Source organism: Kryptolebias marmoratus, linkage group LG6, assembly GCF_001649575.2.
Source record: "Kryptolebias marmoratus isolate JLee-2015 linkage group LG6, ASM164957v2, whole genome shotgun sequence".
In the NCBI taxonomy this organism is placed as follows: Eukaryota; Metazoa; Chordata; class Actinopteri; order Cyprinodontiformes; family Rivulidae; genus Kryptolebias; species Kryptolebias marmoratus.
This window is the reverse complement of record NC_051435.1, coordinates 5464246-5479571: the sequence shown is the minus strand read 5'-3', so window position 1 is coordinate 5479571 and position 15326 is coordinate 5464246. Positions and strand designations below refer to the sequence as shown.

Here is a 15326-nt window from a genome sequence, read left to right as displayed (position 1 = left end):
GTGTTTAAAATCTAAATGGAAAAAAAAATCCAGATTTAAATGTCAAAAACCCAAGTCCAAATGTTTACACATGAAAATAAAAAATAAGAATTGTAAAAAATGTCACTTCAGCACTCCCTACAACTTAAATGTAGAAATTGACCCACAAAGTGCATTCCACTATGTAGTGGATAAAAATCATTATTGTTTTAAGGTTTGCTTTTTTAAAAACTTTAGTTTTGTTTATCTTTAGTCTATGGTCACATCAGTGATGTGTTATTGCTAAAGAAGCTTACATAAATAAATGACATGTTAAATTATGTTATCCTAACTTTTCCATTAGTTGACAGAGCAGTAATGGAAGCTGGTAACAGGAGGTGTAATGTTTTTTATGTTCACCCGAATTAACCTAAAAGTTTGTCTCAGATAGAACAAAATGTCAGTTTTGTTTTAATAATAGCATAAAACCAAAGTGCTCATATAACTAACCTCTAGCTTTTAACATGGTTAAAACCAAAGTAGGACACATTTTAAATATGAGAAAGTTCTTACTGATCAATGTGCTGTTCTGTCTGACAATATTAACCTCCCTTGATGCATATTTTACTGCTGTTTATTTCAGAAATTACTTTTTACAGTAAAGATACCGCTTCACAGTTACTGCATAAATAACAAAACAAAATTTATTTAAGCCCTAGCATTCTGTAAAGAAATTCATATCACCTGCCACCTTAGTTTTAGATTAATATTATCTTATGCTGAGAAATATGAAAGTGTAGCTGTTTTGGACAAACCTTGAAAATAATGTTATGCACTAATCCATGCTCAGAGTTTGTGTTGTGAATGACTCTCAGCTACAGACACTTCAAATCTTTGGTCAGTACCCCTGTGTTTTCTAAGATTGCTTAGTATGGTGGCCATCTTGAGTGGGGTTGAGTCCAAAAGCTCATCAGTTCTAGTTGTACATCCAGTGATTACTTTCTGAGAGTTTTATTAAACATCTTCTGGATCATAAGATACTTTGCTAAGACTACAAACAATCAAACATACACACGAATACACACAGTCCCAGGAAAATATTATTGACTTTCTCCTTTCTTGGCAGGCAATAAAAACAAAAAGGAACTTTAACCATGGAACCAAAATGTCTTATGTCACCCAAAACTGTTTTATCCTGTCCTTACTTTGCTAAATACAACAATAGAGAACTAATAGAAGCAGACCCATAAAGTTATTCTCTATGAAAGCTATTAGCAACTACTGATTATTTTCTTCTATGTCTATTCCCTGAGTATCAAATTTCTTAGTTACCTCAATATACAATTCTGCCACCTGAATAAGTTGCAAAGCTAACTAAATAGAAACAATTTCAGCTCCATTCCCTGTTATGGTACCTAACAGTACAGTGCAGCAAAAATAAAGGTTATTATAAAAGTAGACATCAACTCCCATTTGTGCCATTTTTTTTCTCTAACTATTTTTCCTGCACATATCCTCTCATGAACACATAGTCTACTCACCATTGAACCATCCCAACTGTGAGTAATGTAAAAGTGATGTAATGGTTTTTGTGGTCGCTGGGGAAACGATCCTTGAAATTGCAAAAAAGTCCAAAATGAGTGGAGAAGCAAAGCCATAAATACTGGAACAGCAAAGCATGTGTTAAATGGATGTGTGTTATGTGTGTGGCCTCATATGAGTTGTGATTACTGTGAATGTTTCTGCACATTCTATGATCCTGCCACTGTGTGTTGGTGTGTGAGTATTCCTGCACCTTTAAATGTGAAGCTACACCTATAAATACAGTAATATGGCTCATCATAATTTTAACCACACCACATGCACCTCGAAAAACTCATTACACATGAATCAAATTGTCCTTTTTATATGGGAAACAGATTTATTCTAAATTGGTTTATTGAAATAGCATTTCCCAGTATATTATATTTCTTTGTGAATAAGGCACTATATTGAAAGTGTTTTAGAAGCCAGAAGGTGAACAGGTAAATAGGTTTCACTGGATGCGCAAAACAAACTACATGTGAAAAGGATTTTTGTGCTTTAAGAGTGCATTCCATGTTGTTTTGTACTCTAATAAATCCATTCATCCCTGGTGTAAAAAGGTCTTATTATGATGCTATATTGATACTAAACAATTTGCTTTTTTTTCTCTGTCTCTTTCTTCAGCACTAATGCCAACACTTCTTACTTGCTCCTAAATTTCTGTCCTTTTAATTTAGTTAAGGACGCGTCAAAATAGTTGTACAGTAAATGTTGAAAAAGAAAAGATTTATTTTTTTGCTATTATTCCCACATTTGATTACTCAGCCGTTCATGCAGTGAATACTCATTATTTTTTTAAGTTCTTATGTGTATACTTTCATTAGAATTTAGTTGTTTGCATTGTCTTTCTCCTATGCAGCTGTGATCCTTTGCTTTAGGAGCTATAAAAAGATTGATAAACAAGAATAGGGATGAGAGAGTTAAATGCATTGAGGCGAAGAGAGTGGTTTGGTAATGCACATCCTCCTTTTTGTTTCTCTTCAGTCTTTCTGTCTTTTATAGTGAGGATCAGTAAAGTGGCAGCTGGATAAAGAGAACACCTGCTCTCTTCATCTCTCTTTGCGTCTCTCTGTCCTCCTCTTCCTCTCTGTGCATTTGGCTCTTTTTCTCTCTTATTCACTCATTGCGCTGCCGTCTCTCTTTTCTCAAGTCTCACCCATTTTGTCTCTTTTTTTCCCACCCCACTTCATTTTTTGCATTGATGCAGCCTGTCAAACTTCTCACATGAAATAAAATGATAGAAAGAAAAAAAGGAAATGCAAATGGATCTCAATTGCTTGTGTGCATATATGAGTGTGTGTGTGTGTGTGTGTGTTGTAGATGGAGTGTTAGAGATCAGAGGAACAGCGGCAGGAAGGGATAGAAGGAGGGGGTGCATGTTATTTTCCTTCTCATAATAATTCTATTCATTAGCCTTGACTAATTAATTCAATGCCTCCTTTCTACCTCATTTCACTGTTTCACTTCCAAAGCTTCTTTAATTCTAACCATTTTTTTTCTTCTCCTTTTTGTCAATTTTGTTGATGGCCCCTGCACTAAACCTGTGTTTTTTTATATACTTTTATGTCCGGCCCTCTGTAGAGGCCTTTGTTTTTAGCAGATATGTACGAAACTAACATGGTTAGCATAAAACCTGCAAAATATAACCACACTGATGCTGTGTGTGTGAACATGGTGCTACAAATTATTTTGCTTCTATATGGTTATCTAGACTCTTAATCCTACAGCCTAGTAGCTACTTATAAATGAATTATAGAGATATGTAAGATTATGTATATAGTTATATGCTAAATGTATACACTAATTTTGCAATTGGTCACTTGCACTCATTTTGGGTATAATGTCTGTAAGAAAAGGCCTCCAGCTGACTTGAAAACAAATTCATTTGTTTGTTCCTTAATTTCTTTTTATACTAATCAAAACCCCCAATAAAGATTGAAGTTTTTTTTTTTTTTTAAACATGTCCAGAAGTCTCCTAAGATTGTATGACTGTAACCAAAAGTGTACTGATTGACCAATTATTGAATACAAATCAACTAAAATAAAATAAAAGGACATTAGACTTATGACCTAACAAGAAAACTAAAAATGTTATGTAAAAAATATTATATTCTTTATCTGGAATCTACATCTGCTGATAAGACCCTAGTTAGTAGTGTATGTTCACATTGGTCCATGATACGCTTGGATGATTAAATACAAGTATGTGTAATTTTGGAAGTACTTGATCGTGTGTATCATTGCTGTACTTCCTGTGAGTATTGTTGCCAGTTGGTGCTCAGCCCCCAAGCTACCTTGCAAAAAAATAATTTAACCAAAAAGGAGTTAGTTGAAACAATAAAGTAAAACTTTACGTTTGCTCTTACACTTCCTTTGTTTGGATAAACTCAAATATGATGAGTAGAAATGATCAGCATAAGCTTTGAGCAAATGAATAAATCTATAATGCATATGTTTGTAACATTATACAAGACATAAACGAAAAGAAAATGAGTTTTTGAGCTTTTCCATTGCTGCCACCCACAATCATCACTAACTCTCTCTGTGGAGTTTATCAGCATCACCACTCCTATCACTTGATGGGGGTTTAGGGGTGGATGGATGGTCCAGAGAGAGACAGATGCAGACAAAATGAGTAGAGAGAGTAGACAGACAAAACGAGACAGACACTTAATGAAAGAGCACAAAACAAAGTTCAGACCAACTCACTTAGAAATACACACACTCCAGCACACGGGGAGCAGAGAGAAGGTCACGAGAGGATTAATGGCTGTGCTCTGATAGATAAACTAATCAAACAAACAAAGACTCCAGCACGCACACGCATTAAAACACAGAATGTAAAGCAGAGACACACTCGAATTATCCAAACTAGCAAGAGACATTAAGAGATTCAAAGTAGCGAGGAGAAGAAAGGCACAAAAACACTTTTTAAACACACACATCCACTGTAGTCTGGGCTTTTATTAGTTTTGAATGGAGTGTTGGCATTCCTTTCTCAAAGGCCCCGTGTTCACAGGCATGGATTAAGACCTTCACAAAAGCATACTTTTGGCAAAGTCTTTGCATTCATGGAACATCATGTGTCAGTTAAGTGTAACAATTTTCTAAACTTTTTCTCAAGAGACACAAGTTTTCAGGACTAATGTAATTCTGCTGTGTCTTTACCTGACTTTTCTGAGTCTTCTTCATTTAGGCACACTTGTGTTCAGGAGTAAATTGATCAGACATTTTACTTTTTAAAACTGGTTTGTGTCACACATGATGATTATCCTGCCAGATTTAAATGTAGTCTTGAATATTTCAAAATGTTCCTTAATATGTCTCAGATCACCTTGATTTGTATTCTTGCACAGCTGCCTGAAATCACAAGCAGCTGTGCGGGGTCAAAAGCTAATCATTTTTTTAGTGAAACAATGTTTTAGCATACCAAATTTTCTCCCAGTTGTTAAGGTTTTTGTTTTTTCCTTTCTTTGTGCTTGTGTGTTTAAACTGCATGGTGTGCAGCCTGATCAGAGTGGTGGAGATCCTGGGTGCTGACAGTCCGCTGGGAATCCACGTGGTTCCATACTGCTCTTCACTCAGCGGACGGTGAGTTGGGATTTCAAAGACGCATTAGGTCATGCCAGAATTATTTGTATATCTAATTTTGTCTTTATCAGCTACACTCCATGGCAACATTGTGAACAATAAATGACTTGTAGTGCTACAGAGACTACACTGGCACGCAATGGGTAAAAGAAATAAGCAAAGGAAAGACAAAAACCGATCTTTGGGTGTGTCACAATCAGTGGAAAAAATATTTCCTGAAAGGAAAGCAGAATGCCTTTTTATGACTATTCTCATAGCTCTGATGACCACCAGCTGTGCTGCTTATATGTTATTTTTTTCTTCATCTTTCTTCCTTTTTCTTTTACCATTTTCCCATCACTTTTACTTCACCTAGTTTCATTCTTTAACAGCTGAAGTGTTTTGTGTATTCGTTTTTTATTATTAATTTTACTGGACATGATAGACATCATTGGCAGACGTTGCTCAAGTATTCCTTTCTACGTATCTTTGCTCAGTTTAAATCTATTGATTATTTGCAGGTTGGGGTTAGCTGCCACTGCAGCAATTTTTAAGCTGCTTTTTCTTTGTTTTTTTTTAGCACTTTGACTGGCTCTGTAAATTTGAATTACCTTAACATCAGTCTCTTTATCACATTTGATTTTACTTTGACTAAAACACTATTTATTTATTCTGTCTGTATGTGATCGTTCCTGGTGGTACCATCTACTAGTTTGCATATGACAATGATTTAGTGCATAAACATGTTTTTAGATTTTAGTTTTTTGTTATTCTTTTTATTTTTTTGGGTGCAAAAATCCGTCTTTTATACGTACATATTTTTATAGAAACATTACATTAAAAAAAGGGTCTTTAATTTCCTGTATCCCATCTGACTTCCTGTCAGGTCTCTTGGTCTGTACATCCGTGATGTTGAGGAAGAGAGCCGTTCAAGAAAGGAAGGCTTGTTTCAGGAGGATGAGTGCATTGTCAAAATCAACAACACTGACCTAATGGACAAGACATTCAGTCAGTGAGTACAGCTCTATTTATTTGTGTATTCCCTTGGAAGTTAAAAGGCGAGGTGAGGAATAGTCATTAACAACCACCTCAAACATATCAAAGAACAAAATAAATAACGTTGCATGAATAATAATGGTCTTTTTTCTAATGTATAGTACTCAGAATTATTAATACTGTGAGCACTAAGTGCATGAATTCTGGGGAAGAGTCAGTTTGTTAATATTAGGTAAAAATCTTAATACAGAACAACATTTCAAAGTTTGTATGCTCATGCCTAAACATTTTGAAGAAGTGACTGCTACTGTAATATTGGAGATTCTGTCCATTATCTTTGACTCACAGAAAATAAAATAAAAAAGTAAAACAAAGCCATTCTAAAACCATCAGCATTACTAATGAAAATACTATTATTATTTAGTGAAAATTTGTCCTGAGCACTTATTCAATTTGAAGCTTTATCACCTGTTTTACTTTGTAACAAAACTAAAACAAAGATTAGCTTGTATTTAGTTGTTGAATTGCTTATATTAAACTGTTCATTCAGTCACACTGACTGTTAGTTTCTTTACTTATTGCAGTCTTTTTTTTTTTTTTGGTCTTGTTTCACATTAAAACCACTGGTTATGTTTCTGTTGTACTCTAACAGAAAGGAACAACAGATAAAATACTTCATGTTTAGACATCACATTTTCAAAACTAATCTTTGTATTTATAGATCGGTACTTTCTGACTAATTTACTGAGGTCTAAGTTTCAGGGTAGAAGAAGGAAAACAAATCTGCTGAACTATGTTGCTTCTTCCCAACAAGTCTTGCAGTAATGCTGGAGCTGCTGCACTGATCAGGACACACTCTACAAAATGATTTTAAACAGTGTGTTTATATTTTATTACAACAGAATTTGCTTGTTTTGCTCATTTTAGTAGCTTTCAAGTAGTTTCATGTTTTTGGTCTATAAAGCAACCACAGCGTGAGTCCAAGATTATTTTATAGCTTTGACTTATTTATTTGTTCTCAGCATCACTGATGTTGGATAGTTTCATTGTTGTGAACAATTCAAGCTGTCTTTCCTTGTTTATTTCAGAGCTGTCTAAGTCTGTGTTTTCACTCTTTCTGCTTAGATGTAAGAAGCTAAAAAAAGTTTAAATGTTTTGGAAAACAGTCATTACTACTTGTGCTGTACACTCTAAAGTTTTACAAATTATTGTGCATGTTGAAGCTGAAAAGAGGAAAAAACAGGTGGAAATACTTGACCAATCAGAAATATTGTGCTCTGTAACCATAACCTTAAGCTGCTGGCTAAACTCAAAGGTAATACTTCCTTACAAGGTTCTTTTTATGGGTAAAATTTCTCATCCTGAACTTTGTTTAACCATACGCTCCTGGGAAGTATTTTTGGTTCTAATGTGAATAAAGAGCACATAAACAACAACAGATTACAAGTACTAATAGTAAAATGATTACAACACTTCACAGTGACCTGAAAGTCCAAACATCATTTCTTGTCCAGTATTAAATGTGGTAATGAGATTGTGTATAAGGTATTTTATGCAGTGGTGTAGGTAAACGGATTATCATTGGAGGGGATTTGTACCTATTGTTCAAAAACAGGCGTACAGTCCTGTGTGCATTCTCTCAAAGGCGCCAGTTAACACACATGCATGCAGTTTTTCATGAGAAATCTTTGTTTAAAACATCCATATACACGTGAACAAGACAGTTTACAATAACAATAAACCAAACCAGACTGTTATTTTGCTTGATTGAGCTTAAAACCATCTCCTAATATTGATGAATAAACACAGAGTATTGCCAGTATTGTTTTGTCTTGGCATGTGTGCTGCGATTGAAATTTGTGTAAGTAGGGCACTGAAAGTCCACTGATACCTGTGAATGCATGGTGCACACATAAAAGCACACATGCACTCACACTGTGCCATTGTCCTTGCCAGACAGCTGTTTAAAGGATGCCTGCTTGATTCAAATATATTTTTGACATAAATGTTACAGCACACATTGTTCAGTCAGGGACAAGAATGATATCATCTGTGCACAATGACCTCTGAATACATTTACAAACACACAGCTCTCATATCTAGTTTCATTGTACTGCATTGTGCAGTTAATACAATATAAATCACGTTAAGTGCTTTTGTTTTGGAAGGTGTAACACAGACACTCACTTATAGACTGTCCTTTATGTTGAATGGGTTTTCAATGTAAATGCTGTCTCAGGAAAATGAGAAGTAGATGACCACCCATCCGCTCACACAACCGCAATCCAACTTCTGTTTGTATTTACTGGATCATTCATAATAATACCAACACGTTAAAAAAAGGGCTTATTTCCTTTCCCATTTAATCTCTTGAGATTGTATGGTGTGTACATGTAATAGCCCATGTCAACATATTTGTTAATTTAAAGCTTTATTGTTTAATATTTAATATATTAAAATACAAAGACACTTTCAAAACATAGTCTAGTTCTAATCATTGTAAATGTTAACCTCATCTAGGCGGAAAACAATAGGAGTGAAATCAAATGAAAGTTTAATAAACTAGATTTGCTCTATCTGTTATCTGAGGTGAATGATGGTGATTACCAATCTTGGTTGACACAGTGGACCTTCTAACTTACTTAGCATGATCTGATATAAACTAATTCTCTGCAAAATGATCTTTTTTATAGATTATAATGGCTTTGTGTGCAGGTGTTATGGCTCTTTGCTTCCTGTCCTCTCTTGTCTTGAGCTCGGTTGAAATGAAGACGGAAAGAGTGAGCCGCAATAAATAACCACTGCCAATTTACAATGGAGAAATTATTTAAATAGTACAAACTAAAACAGACAATTCAGTGGCAGTTGTCCCAGTGTGTCAATGCTTGTCAGTAGCAAAGCCAACCAGTCTAAAAAATTATTTCTTACAGCATCTTTCAGTTTTTGAAAATCAATTTCTTCTTAATATAATTACTAAATGGTTGGCATATATTTAAAATGAGTCATTATAATCAGATTTATAACGCGTGTCTGTATTTATCTCCTAATTGAGTTATATGCCCTCCGAAAGAATAATTAATTTTCTTGTCAGAAATTGATAACTACACTTTGAATGTTGTTATGAATGATTAAATGATCTGTGTTACTTGTTAATGATTCCCATATGTAGAATACATAATTCACTCAGTATTTTTTTACTCAGTTTTTGACCAAACCTTCTGTTTTTTTTTTTGTTTTCATCTCTCTCTGACCGTCTGCCTCCCTCTGTCATCAGAGCTCAGGACATCTTCCGTCAGGCGATGCGTTCCTCACTCGTCCGTTTAGAAGTTCTCCCCTCCTCCAACAGAGAAATATATGAGAGGAATCTGATTGGGCAACTGTATGTCAGCGGTACTGGTCCCACCAGCAGTCCTCATCTCCCTAAAACCAAAGGTCCACCTCCTCCTGTCAAAGCCAAACCGATGTTTAAGCCCCCAGAGAGTTCAACTTCAAGACTAACAGAGGAAGATCCTAATCCTGAAGTTGGCTCTGTAAGTTAATAATTGTTAACAAAGGTCGTTCCAAACCTTTTAAAACTAAGGTTCAAGATGCTTCAATGTGACTAGGGCATTTATTAAAAGTAGATAAAACAGTGTTTTTATTTTACTGTATTGATTGAATATAAGAATCAACAAAATATACTGTTAGTAGTTATTAACATGAATTAGCAAAAGTGAGATTGTACAGCTTTTAAAGTCTCCAAAAGCAGATTTCTTCTGATTTGATAAGTTTTCTACCCTGTGTTCAGACAGTGCTCATACAGTGCTTGTGTGTATGGTTCTGTTCACTTTATGATTCTGAGATCAGATGAGTAGAAAAATAGTCGGTTGCACATTATTTTTACCTCATGTCCACTTTCCTGCTGGAACTACCAAGTCTTAAAAAAAACCAAACACATGTAACTGTTGTCAACATTGCCATGGTTACCCGGCTGGCATTTGAAAAACAACTGTTGCTAAGAACAGTTTCTTAGCAACAGCTTATTATCTTAGTTTATTAAAAATAAGTTTGTCGGCCATGCTGTAAGTCTCAACACAGTTATATAAACAATTTTCTAAAAATACACTTATTTTCTTTGCCGATCACTCTATGTGATACATTACTTTCACTGTAAATGGCAAATTACTTTCTGACATGACAATTGTTTTAACTTATCATTTTTTGTCATTACAACTTCTGAAAATTTTCCCAAAATCCTAAAAAACCTGCAGTTCACCTTTGGCATTCTGAGTTTTATTAGTAATGCGAAGTAGAACAGAACAGGTCAGAACACAAATCGTTATAGTGTCTTGGAAATATTTCTATATAACTGCAGCTTCCACACAGGACTGTATGTCTTATAATCAAATAAAAAAAAAATATTCTTAGACTTAAAGCATTAGTTTGAAATTCATTTTGGTTCTGTTAAAATTTCCTAAAATCTTTTTGTTCTCTGTATAGAGTCCTAAGGTGAAAAGTGAGAGCCCCATCCTTAGGAAAAGTCCCGCACTTTCCAGCCTGGTGTCCAACAAGAGAGGAGGACGAAGGCTGCGGATTGATTTAAAGAAAGGTAGGAATCATCTGGTCAAAGAATGAGCTTCACTGTAAATTTTGCTCCACTGTTGAGAAAAATCAATGTATTTGCTTTTGGTGTAGTTCCATGTTTTTCTCAAATTCTTTTCATTTAATTCAATTGTTTTAGTTTTTTAAATTTCTTTCTGAATGTTAGTTTTGAATATGTTGTATCCAATCAAAGTGCATTTTGGAATGTCAAAATTTCTCAATCAAAATGTTAAATCAGGTAATCGTACGGCGTGTGGTTTACCAGTTCAACTGGAATTGTTCTTATTTCCTTGCTGTTCTTTGACCGAGTCCCTTTCCTCTCTCAATCTTCCTTATCCATTCTCTTCAGGGTCTATTAAGTCTTTATTGATCTGTTCATTTCTGCTGATATGAATTCATACTGGACCAAACTGCTGACTTGGCTCTGCTAAAGAGACCAGACTTAATGAAGTCTTTAAAGCACACGACCACTCCCTCTGTCTGTGCATGGCCGTTTTGTGCTCTTGCATGCATGTGTATGAGTGCTTTATACACAATAATGTGTGCACATATTTTCTTCAATTAGGCTTTTAGTCTTCATCGCCTTTTTTTTCCACAACATTCACTCTGTTTCCTTCGTTTAGCAATCATTCTACTTGTACCCTCTACTTTCTCCCCCCTTGTTTCCTTTTTCTGCTCGCTGGCCTACCCCTGAACTCAGTTTTTTTTGTTTTTTTTTAATCCGCAGATATTTTAGCTGCAGTTTAAGCTAAAGAGTTCAAAGCAACACAGTTGTACAAACTCTTAAAATAGTCACACAGTACAGTATGTTGTTGGGACTAGTTTAAGGCATGTTCAGGTTGGTCGATAAATTTAGATTTTTTACCTTGAAATCCAGTCAGAGATGTATATAAGGGTTATTTAACTTCAGCTGCAAATAGGCTATATATATAAATTATTGGAGGTTTGAGGGCCACAGGCAATAATTATCTCCTGCTGCTGAAAGGCAAAGGCATGTGTGTGTGGTGGGGAGGGGGGTATTGCATACCTTATGGATCTCTGTACAAATTTAATGAAACTTTTAGAAGGTAATTATTGGATGTACCTCTACAACTGATTATTTTTTGAGCCAGCCCAATTCAAGTCAGCTGCCACAGCAAACTATCTTCAGAAACCACAAAGATGGTCATAACCCAGTCAGTTTTACAGATATTGAGCTAAAATTTGATGTGGTAGTGTCTGAGAGTCTTTCCCAACACACACTCCGAGCATGACATCTGATGATACTCAGACAAATCAGTTTAGGAAACTTGCAGCTCTGTGGAGCATAAAGACATTTAAAAGACGACCATGTCTGGCCTGAGGGCTGCTTGATGAATAGGTCTGATGTTAAGTTTTGGAGTAATCAGTTCTGGTTTTTGTTTGTTTGTTTGTTTGTGTTTATTATACAGGCTTAGAAGGTCTTGGTTTTACTGTAGTAACAAGGGATTCTTCGGTACATGGTCCAGGCCCTATTTTGGTCAAAAACATTTTGCCACGCGGAGCTGCTGTCAAAGATGGACGACTTCAGTCTGGGGACCGCATACTGGAGGTACAGAACAATTTAGCCCAACCCTGCTGTTCATAACGAGTAAATCTGTTCAAGACAATAAGAAATACAAAGACAGTGGTGGCTTTTTGATTTGTGTGTGTGTTATGTGTGTGCATAGGTAAATGGTGTGGATATCACAAGGGTGGGCCAAGAGGAGTTGGTGTGTATGCTTCGCAGCACTCGTCAGGGAGAGACTGTGTCTCTGGTGGTCTTGCGGCAGGAAGACATGTTCCTGCCCAGAGAAATGGTAAGAACCGAACTAACAGTCAACAAAACGAGACTTTCCGGTTGTTTGAAGGGTCATTGTTCAGTTAGAAGCATCTAGTTTCTTGTCATTTCAATCCTTTTGTTAAAATCCTGACACATAGTAATTTTCTTACTTGGTGGGGTGATATAAGACTTGGAAAAATTTCATTTGACATTAGGACTAATTTTCTGTAATGAAAGATGCCCTTCTTTACTGATTTTTTTTTTATTTTTAATGAGCTATGCAATATTTTTTTTAATAATTTATACTATTGATTTAATTTTGACTGAATCTAATAAACACGTTGTAAATCCTGATATATTTTAAAACCAGAATATTTTGTGCATGTGTCCTTCTAATGCATTGCTTGTTTTAGATATAACCACCTCTTGTCTGAATAAACATCTTTTAATTTCACTGATTCCTATTTTCTTGCTTTTTTTGACTTTGCATGATCAACAATAGCACATACACTATTGATTTTATCTTCCAATTTTTTTTCATAATTCTTAATTTTCTGCTGCAATTTTACATTGTCTAACACACTTTTATCTAAATTAATAGTTTTGTTATAAAACCTGTTTTTATTTGATTCCTAATTAGTTTTTTTTTGTACTCTTATTGATCTAAAGCCATCTTCTTTTCTGTCAGTCTGCTCTTTGAAACTTTCAGTTGTTGATTATTTTGCTTTTATATGTCCACACTTGCACAAAATAATTAAAACAATAACAAGAGTTCATGCTTTCTTAAATTTGTATAAAGGAATTTTAATTTTGTGGAATTTATTTGATCTTTTATCCACCCTTATTTCCCATCTCTTGCTCTATCTTATTCTCCTTTTATGTTGCTTTTTGTGTCGTTTCCCTTTGTGTCTCTTTCCGCTCCTGTCGACTGATGTTTCCTCAGTGGCTGCCAGGCTACATGTCTGAACATGTGCATGTGACCCTGAGCCCCGTAGGAAATTCTGTTTCTGTGGACAGGAAGTGAGTGAGGCGTTGGTGTCTCTGCATGTGTTAACATAATTTGTTAATTTTCAAATCATCAAAACAAACATAAGAAAAGGTTATCCTGAACTTTATCAAATGGTGCAGTTTGAAAGAGTTTACTTTTTAAAACTCTTTAAAATTACTGCATAATTTACTCAACTAATATCAGCTTAAATATGTACCAATACATCAGAATTGTCAGATTTCTTCACCCCAAATGACTCTTCCATGGCTGACTTAATGCTGTGATCCATCAATAAGTCTGTTTGGCTGTTTCTGTAGGTAAACAAATGCATGTGGTAGATGGCAACCCTTCAGAAATTTAACCTAAAAAGTTTAATTTAAGGACACATTAACCACCGATATGAGGGAAAAACATATATGCAAATTCTGTTCCTTTATGATTTATTTCTTTTTCTTATCACCAGTCATCATGTTATTACAATGAGTACCTTTAACTAGTTGATTATTTAGGCTACTTCCAAACATTTATGTGCTTATACATGTTACCTTGGTTACCAAATGATTTCCATGTTTGCAGCTTATTTAGAGAGAATAATGGACAATACATAGAAAATTTAAGCAGTTCTTAGGATAACTTTTGAAATCACTTATTTAACATTGAAAATGCGCATGTTAGTTGGGCTGGAAAAATGACTGAAAAGCAAATTTGTTCTGATGACTTATTGAAAGTAATTTAGTGGGTTTTTTTCACTTTATGCTAACTTGAAAAATAAGAACATTGCACCATTCAATAAGACCACAGTATCTCCCACCCAGTCAGGAAACTGACCTTCTATTCATAGTTTAAAAAGTACAAGTATTGTTTTTTTTAACTTCAAACTATGGATCCTGTGTCCCACAGGTAAAGTATTGTTGTCAGTTGTCTAAAACACTTTCCCATTCAAGGCCACTGCTCATGTGTTGGCACATATAAATAGATGGCAGCAAGTGTTTGTTTATGAATATTTGGATAGTTTTCTGGCTTTAACTGTCAGATATATCCTTATGTGCTTTTACATTTTATATAAATAAGATATATGAGATATTCACAATTTCGTTGTACCCCCGTGGCACAATGACAAATAAAGAATTCTGATTCTTATTCTGATACAACTTTTATGAGTGGACATGTTTTGACTAAGAAAGGTCTTTAGGTTTATTTATTTATTTTTCTTTTTTTTCCCTCACTTTTCTGCTTTCTTAGCATTTCTGACTGTTTGTGTTTATGGAGGGAAACAGAAGAAGAATGATGAGGAAATGATGGAATGATCTTGTCGATCTTCTCCCCCTCTTCCGTTGTCTCATTTTAACTCACCATCTGGTGTTGTTTGCTAATGTGTGTGCTTGCTGTAGAACAAAGACATTACACCACCTCTACATGCATACAAGCTCTTACTCAGTTGGTTTTCAGAGACTTACAAGATATTCATTCACCGTCCACAGTATAGCATGTATACATGCTGCCGTTCAACAGTTTGGAGGCTGTTTATGGCTGTTTAAGGTCTGAATTTAGGTAACTCACAAAGTTACTAACATATATAAAACACGGTTGTTTTCTTTGCACATAAGTGGATTTGCCTTCTGAGTTAGTTGGCATTTTAAAATAATGTTTGAGATAAAGATGCTTTGAGGTGATTTTGGTATGTTTGGCATCCATGTTTGCCAGGCTGGTGGGTGATTTTAATCCTGTTCTTTTTTTTCTTTTTTTTTAAACAGGAAGGAAGGTTTTTAGTGCCAGATGCTCTTCACAAACACAATGGCATTAAATCAGTAAACTGTTAGCAACTGGTGGCAGAGCATGCTCTAAACAAAACAACACTATTGAACAGTT

At 35.0% G+C, this 15326-nt stretch overlaps 1 protein-coding gene across 5 annotated transcripts in view; it reads left to right on the top strand.

The window, feature by feature from the left end:
• The window catches only part of pard3bb (par-3 family cell polarity regulator beta b), a 171026-nt gene that overhangs the window by 47912 nt on the left and 107788 nt on the right, over positions 1 to 15326 (top strand). For all 5 annotated transcript variants that reach the window (XM_037975990.1, XM_017420739.3, XM_017420738.3 and 2 more), the window contains 6 exons: positions 5050 to 5133; positions 5999 to 6124; positions 9383 to 9638; positions 10588 to 10696; positions 12120 to 12259; positions 12378 to 12506. In XM_037975990.1, coding sequence (XP_037831918.1) covers positions 5050 to 5133; positions 5999 to 6124; positions 9383 to 9638; positions 10588 to 10696; positions 12120 to 12259; positions 12378 to 12506 — 844 coding nt within the window. The remainder of the gene's footprint in view (positions 1 to 5049; positions 5134 to 5998; positions 6125 to 9382; positions 9639 to 10587; positions 10697 to 12119; positions 12260 to 12377; positions 12507 to 15326) is intronic.